At 41.6% G+C, this 12,250-nt stretch overlaps 1 protein-coding gene across 1 annotated transcript in view; it reads right to left on the reverse strand.

Annotated features, from left to right (window-relative positions):
• LOC133567907 (uncharacterized) overlaps window positions 1–11,659 on the reverse strand; it is a 43,819-nt gene extending 32,160 nt beyond the window's left edge. The window contains exon 1 of the mRNA XM_061919523.1: window positions 11,597–11,659. Coding sequence (XP_061775507.1) covers window positions 11,597–11,659 — 63 coding nt within the window. The remainder of the gene's footprint in view (window positions 1–11,596) is intronic.
• Window positions 11,660–12,250: the final 591 nt, after the last annotated feature.

Raw genomic sequence — 12,250 nt, forward strand, 5'->3', positions numbered from 1 at the left:
AAGACTATAAAAATGGGACCCATTACCTCCCTGCTTGGCACTCAGCATCAAGGGTTGTAAATTGGGGGTTAAATCACCAAAAATGATTCCCGGGCGTGGCCACCGCTGCTGCCTCGCTGCTCCCCTCACCTCCCAGGGGGTGAACAAGAGGAGGAGTCAAATTTCACCACACCTAGTGTGTGTGTGAGACAATTATTGGTACTTAGGGCAGTATAGCTCGGTTGGTAGAGTGGCCGTGCCAGCAACTTGAGGGTTCCAGGTTCGATCCCCGCTTCCGCCATCCTAGTCACTGCCGTCGTGTCCTTGAGCAAGACACTTTACACACCTGCTCCCAGTGCCACCCACACTGGTTTAAATGTAACTTAGATATTGGGTTTCACTATGTAAAGCGCTACATAAATATAATTCACACACTTCACAAAATGACCATGTTGTTCTCTCATGAGCAGGTATCGGTATTGTTAAAATTTTAACTGATACGAGTACCAAATTGCTACTTTAAAAACGGAGCCAGCGCTTAAATGGAGCACAAACCTGTATTTAAAAAATGGAAAACATGCTTATTAAAATAAACTACCTTTTTATTATTATGGAAATTGTCAAGTTAAACAGAGTAGTCATTTAAAGTGCGCCTATGATGATTTTAAAGGGGCGCTGCACTATTATGCGGATTCGTTCACTATCAGTATGAGAGATAAACACAATTCCTTTTTTTAAGACTTAAAAGATGATAAGAAAACGCGTGGAAGATGCAGCTAATGGGAGTCACCATTGTAGCCTTCAAAACCCTCAATTTTTTTCGTATACACACTGCAAGTATAAATATATAATGTAGAAACAGACACGTTTATAACAATCAGTGGCCTTGTGGTTAGAGTGTACGCCCTGAGATGGGTAGGTCGTGAGTTCAAACCCTGGCCGAGTCTTACCAAAGACTATAAAAATGGGACCCATTACCTCCCTGCTTGGCACTCAGCATCAAGGGTTGTAAATTGGGGGTTAAATCACCAAAAATGAGTCCCGAGCGTGGCCACCGCTGCTGCTCACTGCTCCCCTCACCTCCCAGGGGGTGAACAAGAGGAGGAGTCAAATTTCACCACACCTAGTGTGTGTGTGAGACAATTATTGGTACTTAGGGCAGTATAGCCCGGTTGGTAGAGTGACCGTGCCAGCAACTTGAGGGTTCCAGGTTCGATCCCCGCTTCCGCCATCCTAGTCACTGCCGTCGTGTCCTTGGGCAAGACACTTTACACACCTGCTCCCAGTGCCACCCACACTGGTTTAAATGTAACTTAGATATTGGGTTTCACTATGTAAAGCGCTACATAAATATAATTCACACACTTCACAAAATGACCATGTTGTTCTCTCATGAGCAGGTATCGGTATTGTTAAAATTTTAACTGATACGAGTACCAAATTGCTACTTTAAAAACGGAGCCAGCGCTTAAATGGAGCACAAACCTGTATTTAAAAAATGGAAAACATGCTTATTAAAATAAACTACCTTTTTATTATTATGGAAATTGTCAAGTTAAACAGAGTAGTCATTTAAAAGGGCGCCTATGATGATTTTAAAGGGGCGCTGCACTATTATGCGGATTCGTTCACTATCAGTATGAGAGATAAACACAATTCCTTTTTTTAAGACTTAAAAGATGATAAGAAAACACGTGGAAGATGCAGCTAAAGGGAGTCACCATTGTAGCCTTCAAAACCCTCAATTTTTTTCGTATACACACTGCAAGTATAAATATATAATGTAGAAACAGACACGTTTATAACAATCAGTGGTCTAGTGGTTAGAGTGTCCGCCCTGAGATGGGTAGGTCGTGAGTTCAAACCCTGGCCGAGTCTTACCAAAGACTATAAAAATGGGACCCATTACCTCCCTGCTTGGCACTCAGCATCAAGGGTTGTAAATTGGGGGTTAAATCACCAAAAATGATTCCCGGGCGTGGCCACCGCTGCTGCTCACTGCTCCCCTCACCTCCCAGGGGGTGAACAAGAGGAGGAGTCAAATGCAGAGGACAAATTTCACCACACCTAGTGTGTGTGTGAGACAATTATTGGTACTTAGGGCAGTATAGCCCGGTTGGTAGAGTGGCCGTGCCAGCAACTTGAGGGTTCCAGGTTCGATCCCCGCTTCCGCCATCCTAGTCACTGCCGTCGTGTCCTTGGGCAAGACACTTTACACACCTGCTCCCAGTGCAACCCACATTGGTTTAAATGTAACTTAGATATTGGGTTTCACTATGTAAAGCGCTACATAAATATAATTCACACACTTCACAAAATGACCATGTTGTTCTCTCATGAGCAGGTATCGGTATTGTTAAAATTTTAACTGATACGAGTACCAAATTGCTACTTTAAAAACGGAGCCAGCGCTTAAATGGAGCACAAACCTGTATTTAAAAAATGGAAAACATGCTTATTAAAATAAACTGCCTTTTTATTTTATGGAAATTGTCAAGTTAAACAGAGTAGTCATTTAAAGGGCGCCTATGATGATTTTAAAGGGGCGCTGCACTATTATGCGGATTCGTTCACTATCAGTATGAGAGATAAACACAATTCCTTTTTTTAAGACTTAAAAGATGATAAGAAAACGCGTGGAAGATGCAGCTAATGGGAGTCACCATTGTAGCTTTCAAAACCTTCCATTTTTCTCGTATACACACTGCAAGTATAAATATATAATGTAGTAACAGACACGTTTATAACAATCAGTGGTCTAGTGGTTAGAGTGTCCGCCCTGAGATGGGTAGGTCGTGAGTTCAAACCCTGGCTGAGTCTTACCAAAGACTATAATAATGGGACCCATTACCTCCCTGCTTGGCACTCAGCATCAAGGGTTGTAAATTGGGGGTTAAATCACCAAAAATGATTCCCGGGCGTGGCCACCGCTGCTGCTCACTGCTCTCCTCACATCCCAGGGGGTGAACAAGAGGAGGAGTCAAATGCAGAGGACAAATTTCACCACACCTAGTGTGTGTGTGAGACAATTATTGGTACTTAGGGCAGTATAGCCCGGTTGGTAGAGTGGCCGTGCCAGCAACTTGAGGGTTCCAGGTTCGATCCCCGCTTCCGCCATCCTAGTCACTGCCGTCGTGTCCTTGGGCAAGACACTTTACACACCTGCTCCCAGTGCCACCCACACTGGTTTAAATGTAACTTAGATATTGGGTTTCACTATGTAAAGCGCTACATAAATATAATTCACACACTTCACAAAATGACCATGTTGTTCTCTCATGAGCAGGTATCGGTATTGTTAAAATTTTAACTGATACGAGTACCAAATTGCTACTTTAAAAACGGAGCCAGCGCTTAAATGGAGCCCAAACCTGTATTTAAAAAATGGAAAACATGCTTATTAAAATAAACTACCTTTTTATTATTATGGAAATTGTCAAGTTAAACAGAGTAGTCATTTAAAGAGCGCCTATGATGATTTTAAAGGGGCGCTGCACTATTTTGCGGATTCGTTCACTATCAGTATGAGAGATAAACACAATTCCTTTTTTTAAGACTTAAAAGATAATAAGAAAACACATGGAAGATGCAGCTAAAGGGAGTCACCATTGTAGCCTTTAAAACCCTCAATTTTTTTCGTATACACACTGCAAGTATAAATATATAATGTAGTAACAGACACGTTTATAATAATCAGTGGCCTTGTGGTTAGAGTGTCGGTAGGTCGTGAGTTCAAACCCTGGCCGAGTCTTACCAAAGACTATAAAAATGGGACCCATTACCTCCCTGCTTGGCACTCAGCATCAAGGGTTGTAAATTGGGGGTTAAATCACCAAAAATGATTCCCGGGCGTGGAAAACGAAGACTACTATTTTTGGACAAATGAGGATTCACAGCCTTATCTTTTTGAAGCTGAATATATGGAGGATAAACTACTGCTTCTAGAAGAGAGCACTACAGAAGGCACGAGAGTGAGGTCGGGATGACTCGAAGCTGTAAATGTGGAACTTGAAGTCCAGCTGTTTTGACATGGAGTGCTTACCTTAATAAACTGGAAAAATGTCCCCGGCCATCTGGAGCAAACAGACAACTGTCTATCAAGAGAGTCACCCTTTAAAGGCCTACTGAAATGATATTTTCTTATTTAAACGGGGATAGTAGGTCCATTCTATGTGTCATACTTGATCATTTCGTGATATTGCCATATTTTTGCTGAAAGGATTTAGTAGAGAACATTGACGATAAAGTTCGCAAATTTTGGTCGCTAATACAAAAGCCTTGCCTGTACCGGAAGTAGAAGCCGATGTGCGCGTGCGTCACCGGTGTGAGGGCTCTTCACATCTGAACATTGTTTATAATCATAGCCACCAGCAGCAAGAGCGATTCGGACCAAGAAAGCGACGATTTCCCCATTAATTTGAGCGAGGATGAAAGATTCGTGGATGAGGATAGTAAGAGTGAAGGACTAGAAGGAAAAAAAAATTACGAGGGGGCAGTGGGAGCGATTCAGATGTTATTAGACACATTTACTAGGATAATTCTGGAAAATCCCTTATCTGCTTATTGTGTTACTAGTGTTTTAGTGAGATTATAATGTCATACCTGAAAGTTGGAGGGCTGCGGTGACGGCCAGTGTCTCTGAGGAGGAGCCAAGAAAGTCGCAGCTGCCTCTTTGACAGCTGCAGGAGGACGCAAGCTCCGCTCATGTCTCCGGTAAGAGCCGACTTATTACCACAATTTTCTCACCGAAACCTGCCGGTTGACATGTGGTAGAGAAACATGTTCGCTTGACCGCTCTGTTCCATATTAAAGCTTCACAACAAACAAAGAAACACCAGCTGTGTTTGTGTTGCTACAACCGGCCAAAAATACACTGCTTTCGACCAAAAGCATTCTTCTTTACAGTCCCCATTATTAATTGAACAACTTGCAAAAGATTCAGTCCAGGATACTGTGTAATTATGCGATTAAATCGGAAAACTTTTAGAATAGAATAGAAGAATAGAATGAACTTTATTGTCATTATATTTGCACATAACGAGATTAAAGATTCCAACTTAAGGTGCAGTAGTGGGAACAAATATGGGGTGAAATAAATGACATAAGAGATAAAAAGGAAAAACTAACAATTGAAATTAACAGACTACTCTCCAATAAAAATAATAAGCAATCCTGTACAATATACAAACCACTATAGAAATACAAAATACTGTACAATACACAGAGCAAGACAGGAGTACCGAAGTAATAAATAACAATCAGTGTCGGACGTATTGCACTCGAGGGGTAGTATTGCACAGTAGGGTATTAAGTCATTATATTGTATAGGGGTGAATTATTATTATTATAAGTTAGAGTTCAACATGGTGACAGCTTTGGGAAAGAAGCTGTCTCTGAGCCTGTTTGTTCTGGCTCTGATGCACCTGTAGCGCCTGCCTGATGATAGCAAGTCAAACAGGTGGAAGCCAGGGTGTGTGCTGTCCTTGGTAATGTTTTTTGCTCTGTTGAGGCAACGGGAGTTGTGTAAGTCCTTCAGGGAGGGCATGGGACAGACAATGATTTTTTGTGCCGACTTTATGACCCTCTGAATCGCCTGTGCAGCTGGCGTACCACACTGTTATGCAGTACGTCAGCAGGCTCACAACAGCCGAGCGATAGAAGGTCACCATCAGCTGTCACTCCAGTCTGTTCTTCCTCAGCACCCTCAGTAAATGGAGTCTCCGCTGGGCCTTCCGGATGACCGCAGTTGTATTTTGGGTCCAGGACAGGTCAGCAGATATGAGGGTGCCGAGGAACTTGAAGGAACTGACTCTCTCCACCTCCTCGCCGTTGATGTAGAGGGGGGCGGGGTCTGCAGTGTTTTTCCTGAAGTTTAGCCTTGAGTGGTGCTGGGATAAATAGTCCGCTACAACCAATAACGTCAACATAAGCGTCATCATTCCGCGATGTTTCCAACAGGACACTTCACGGGAAATTTAAAATTGCAATTTAGTAAACTAAAAAGGCCGTATTGGCATGTGTTGCAATGTTAATATTTCATCATTGATATATAAACTATCAGACTGCGTGGTCGGTAGTAGTGGGTTTCTGTAGGCCTTTAATATCGCTCATGATACACGCAGCACGTCATGCGTGTTATTACAACTACATACGCTATCTGGCTGGCTGTGTTCAAAGAAATCATGAAATGTGGGTTAATAATACTTAACAGATCCTAAAATATGATTGTCCATATTTTTCAGTCAGTACAGAATGGTGTCTTATCACGTTGTGTTGTGCATTACAAACTCAATGGCGTTTCGTGCTGTTTTATCACATTAAGAGTTCCTCGGGGATGTCGCTACAGCTTGGTTCAGATGACGGAACGTAAATAAAGTATTTCTGTCGTTTTTGAATGCATTTTTAAAGTGATTTAGAAGTAGAATTGATTGCTCCCTTTAGCTGCATTGCGAGACACCAAAAACGAGCCATTTTTTACATCCATCCATCCATTTTCTACCGCTTATTCCCTTTTGGGATCGCAGGGGGCGCTGGCGCCTATCTCAGCTACAGTCGGGCGGAGGGCGGAGTACACCCTGGACAAGTTGCCACCTCATCGCAGGGCCAACACATATATGTTATATAAATATATAAATAACACAAAACCTTTTTTCTTCTTGCCTTTCATAATGATTGTGAATGATAGACAATATTCCCCAAAATTGCAGTTCCCTTTTAATCTATATTTAAGAAAACTTATTTGTGGTCTGGATAATCGGTGCTAAATATATGCTTTGGTGTAAATTTGTTCCACAGTTACAAACTTCCCATATGAGTTGGGAAGTTGTTTTACATGTAAATATAAACGGAAAATAGTGATTTGCAAATCCTTTTCAACCCATATTCAGTTGAATATGCTACAAAGACAACATATTTTATGTTCAAACTGATAAACTTTTTTTTTTTTTGCAAATAATCATCAACTTTAGAATTTAATGCCAGCAACACGTGGCAAAGAAGTTGGGAAAGGTGGCAATAAATACTGATAAAGTTGAGGAATGCTCATCAAACACTTATTTGCAACATCCCACAGGTGTGCAGGCTAATTAGGAACAGGTTGGTGCCATGATTGGGTATAAAAACAGCTCCCCAAAAAATGCTCAGTCTTTCACAAGAGAGGATGGGGCGAGGTACACCCCTTTGTCCACAACTGCGTCAGCTAATAGTCAAACAGTTTAAGAACAACGTTTCTCAAATTTCAATTGCAAGATATTTAGGGATTTCAACATATACGGTCCATAATATCATCAAAAGGTTCAGAGAATCTGGAGAAATCACTCCACGTAAGCGGCATGGCCGGAAACCAACATTATTTGACCGTGATCTTCGATCCCTCAAATGGCACTATATCAAAAACCGTCATCAATCGCTAAAGGATATCACCACATGGGCTCACGAACACTTCAGAAAACCACTGTCACTAAATACAGTTTGTCGCTACATCTGTAAGTGCAAGTTAAAGCTCTACTATGCAAAGCGAAAGCCAATTATCAACAACATCCAGAAACGCCGCCGGCTTTTCTGGGCCTGAGATCATCTAAGATGGACTGATGCAAAGTGGAAAAGTGTTCTGTGTTCTGACGAGTCCACATTTCAAATTGCTGGCACATCCACTCTCCCAACCGCGCCACGCCGTTCCCGCAGACAATTCCGAAGATGTCCCAGAAAGAGTTCTCAAAGTCCATTCAGACAGCAACAACACACAATTCTATTTAGGGGAACGGTGTGGCACGGTTGAGAGAGTGGCTGTGCCAGCAACCTGAGGGTTCCTGGTTCAATCCCCACCGTCTACCATCCTAGTTGTGGCTTTGAGCAAGGCACTTCACCTTTGCTCCTGACGGGTCCTGGTTAGAGCCTTGCATGGCAGCTCCCGCCATCAGTGTGTGAATGGGTGAATGTGGAAATAGTGCTTTTAAGTACCTTAAAGGTAGAAAAGGGCTATACAAGTATAACCCATTAGTAGTTACTTTATTAATATGTAAGTCACAATTGATGTAGTTTTCTAATTTTGTCAAATTGCTTGTATTATAGCCAGTAATAGTAGATATCGGGGTAGCACAATGTTATTATTATCATACAATTATTTGCAATGAAGGCACAGGAAATTAATCACTGCAACTGCAGTTTCAGCACAAGTTTATTAATTTATGCAAGTTACAAAAATACTTAGTTTTTAAATAAATTATAATCGCGACTTGTCCAGGGTGTACCCCGCCTTCCGCCCGATTGTTGCTGAGATAGGCGCCAGCGCCCCCCGCGACCCCGAAAGGGAATAAGCGGTAGAAAATGGATGTTCTGTAATTTTTTTGGTGCTCTGTTATACTTTAAATTGTTTTTATCCAAGTCCTTGTCCTCCTTGATTGTTCTACAAAGCAAAAAATAAAATAAAATAACAGAAAAATTTAAATAAAGAATACGATAATTTATAATTTGTCTAGCATTAAAAGATTACAGTTGGTACAAAATGCGGCTGCTAGACTTTTGACAAGAACAAGAAAGTTTGATCATATTACGCCTGTACTGTATATACCTTTATATACATATATACATACATATATACCTATACTGGCTCACCTGCACTGGCTTCCTGTGCACTTAAGATGTGACTTTAAGGTTTTACTACTTACGTATAAAATACTACACGGTCTAGCTCCATCCTATCTTGCCGATTGTATTGTACCATATGTCCCGGTAAGAAATCTGCGTTCAAAAGACTCCGGCTTATTAGTGATTCCTAGAGCCCAAAAAAAAGTCTGCGGGCTATAGAGCGTTTTCCGTTCGGGCTCCAGTACTCTGGAATGCCCTCCCGGTAACAGTTCGAGATGCTACCTCAGTAGAAGCATTTAAGTCTCACCTTAAAACTCATCTGTATACTCTAGCCTTTAAATAGACCTCCTTTTTAGACCAGTTGATCTGCCGCTTCTTTTCTTTCTCCTATGTCCCCCCCTCCCTTGTGGAGGGGGTCCGGTCCGATGACCATGGATGAAGTACTGACTGTCCAGAGTCGAGACCCAGGATGGACCGCTCGTCGGGACCCAGGATGGACCGCTCGCCTGTATCGGTTGGGGACATCTCTACGCTGCTGATCCGCTTGAGATGGTTTCCTGTGGACGGGACTCTCACTGCTGTCTTGGAGCCACTATGGATTGAACTTTCACAGTATCATGTTAGACCCGCTCGACATCCATTGCTTTCGGTCCCCTAGAGGGGGGGGGGTTGCCCACATCTGAGGTCCTCTCCAAAGTTTCTCATAGTCAGCATTGTCACTGGCGTCCCACTGAATGTGAATTCTCCCTGCCCACTGGGTGTGAGTTTTCCTTGCCCTTTTGTGGGTTCTTCCGAGGATGTTGTAGTCGTAATGATTTGTGCAGTCCTTTGAGACATTTGTGATTTGGGGCTATATAAATAAACATTGATTGATTGATTGATAAAAGTAAGCATTTTAAAATAACATGCAAATGTACACAAAAACAGCAATAACTAATATTGGTACACGGATGCACACATTTACAATACTTTACTATTGCAGCCACACTTCTTGCGGTCTTAAAAAAAAGTAAATTAAACAATGTCAGGCTTTACTTCCAAGGTTGAGGGGAAAAAAAAGCTCCGGGCAAGAAGCTGTCTGCAATGCCCAGATATATGTCTCTCCCTCGGGGTGAAGAGAGGGGCAAAGAGCACAGAGGTCGCTCAACATTACGATAGTCGAGATCTCGTATTTTAACACAAATGTATATCACTACCATCACCCGAGCTTGAAATGTCTGCTTTTAACTGTTTTAAATTAATAAATAAAGCTAGACTTTCCACGCCGCCATGTTGAAAAGAAACTTTCAGAGTTGAGTGTGCAAAGTATCTCGGGATATATAACGACGTGAAGTGTAAAGGGAGAAAATGACGCATTTGTTGGCCGGATTCGAAGTAGACTTGGAACTTTTTTTCAATTAGGGCAGCGTTTGTGCACGGCGAAGACGTCCGCACCCCACAAATGCAAAAGATGCAGCCACCGAATTGAGACACAGCCTTAGAGTGGGCGACTTAGAATTAAAGTGGGCAGGACTTAGATTGTACTTGCCGCTGGAAGTGACCTAAGATGCTTTTTCTTGTCATGTTCATGTCGTCAACAAAGTTAACATAAACACAACTGAACAAATACCCAGAATCCCTTGCAGCACTAACTCTCCCGGGACGCTACAATATACACCCCCTGCTCAGAGGTGGGTAGTAATGCGCTACATTTACTCCGTTACATCTACTTGAGTAACTTTTGGGATAAATTGTACTTCTAAGAGTACCGGTAGTTTTAAAGCAACATACTTTTACTTTTACTTGAGTATATTTATAGAGAAGAAACGCTACTTTTACTCCGCTCCATTTAAAAAAAAAAAAATTATAAACCTCTATTTATATATTTTAACATTTACAAACAGTTGAAAATAATAATCAAAGTAAGTAGAAAAACAGTATAAAAGCAACGCCGGGGGGTTGTAAATTCAAAGTAACTAAAATAGAATGCAAAAAAAAAAAAATATATATATATATAATATATATATATATATATATATATATATATATATAAAATGGCTTCATGGTGGCAGAGGGGTTAGTGCGTCTGCCTCACAATACGAAGGTCCTGCAATCCTGGGTTCAAATCCAGGCTCGGGATCTTTCTGTGTGGGGTTTGCATGTTCTCCCCGTGAATGCGTGGGTTCCCTCCGGGTACTCCGGCTTCCTCCCACTTCCAAAGACATGCACCTGGGGATAGGTTGATTGGCAACACTAAATTGGCCCTAGTGTGTGAATGTGAGTGTGAATGTTGTCTGTCTATCTGTGTTGGCCCTGCGATGAGGTGGCGACTTGTCCAGGGTGTACCCTGCCTTCCGCCCGATTGTAGCTGAGATAGGCGCCAGCGCCCCCCACGACCCCGAAAGGGAATAAGCGGTAGAAATGGATGGATGGATGGATATATATAAAATAAACAGTGCAAAGCCAAAGGCTCACTCAATCTCAGTAAATAACTTAAATTTGGAACACAGCATCATCGTTTTTACGTCTTTTTGGTCGTTAGAGTGTTTTAATGTAGAGTTCTAAATCTTGTTTAAAGGCACAAAAACCAGGTCGGGTATTGAGAAACTTACATTTATGAATATAAAACTTAGCCAATAGTATAATGAAGTTGCAAAAGTCAAATTCCTTTTCAATTTTTTGTTTAATAGTGTAAAACCAAATACATATTATTTAATATGTATTATTGTTTTAGTTGCTTAAGAGATATTCCTGGCTCGAAATGTGTTCATTGCTAATTTTATGTTTTTGTGCATTACTTGTTGCCGTCATCATTAAACAAACAGGTTACTAATCAGTTACTCACCACTTGAGTAGTTTTTTTCACAACAAACTTTTTACTTTTACTCAAGTAAATTTTTGGGTGACTACTCCTTACTTTTACTTGAGTAATACATCTCTAAACTCCAGGAAGAATAGTCTCCACCGCGGTGTAGACTAATGGGATCCTTAATAAACTAAACTAAAGAAACAGTACTCTTACTTGAGTACAATTTCTGGCTACTCCACCCACCTTTGCCCCCGCTACCCCCTTCCCGGCCGCCCTCCCCAATCCCGCCCACTTCAACCTCCTCATGCTCTCTAATGGAGAGCATGTCCCAAATTCCAAGCTGCTGTTTTGAGGCATGTTATAAAAAAAATAATGCACTTAGTGGCTTCAATAATAAATATGGCAGTGCCATGTTGGCATTTTTTTTCCCACAACTTGAGTTGATTTATTTTGGAAAGTTTTGTTATATTGTTTAATGCATCCAGCGGGAATTCACAAAAAAATTAGGCAAAATAATGTGTCAATTTCACGACTGTATATATTCAATCAATCAATCAATCAATGTTTACTTATAAAGCCCTAAATCACTAGTGTCTCAAAGGGCTGCACAAACCACTACGACATCCTCGGGCAAGGAAAACTCACACCCAGTGGGACGTCGGTGACAATGATGACTATGAGAACATGATACTGTGATACTGATGATACTGATGACTATGAGAACATATGAGAACATGATACTGTGAAAGATCAATCCATAATGGATCCAACACAGTCGCGAGAGTCCAGTCCAAAGCGGATCCAACACAGCAGCGAGAGTCCCATTCACAGCGGAGCCAGTAGGAAACCATCCCAAGCGGAGGCTGATCAGCAGCGCAGAGATGTCCCCAGCCGATA

The sequence above is a fragment of the Nerophis ophidion genome, linkage group LG14, assembly GCF_033978795.1.
Source record: "Nerophis ophidion isolate RoL-2023_Sa linkage group LG14, RoL_Noph_v1.0, whole genome shotgun sequence".
NCBI lineage: Eukaryota > Metazoa > Chordata > Actinopteri > Syngnathiformes > Syngnathidae > Nerophis > Nerophis ophidion.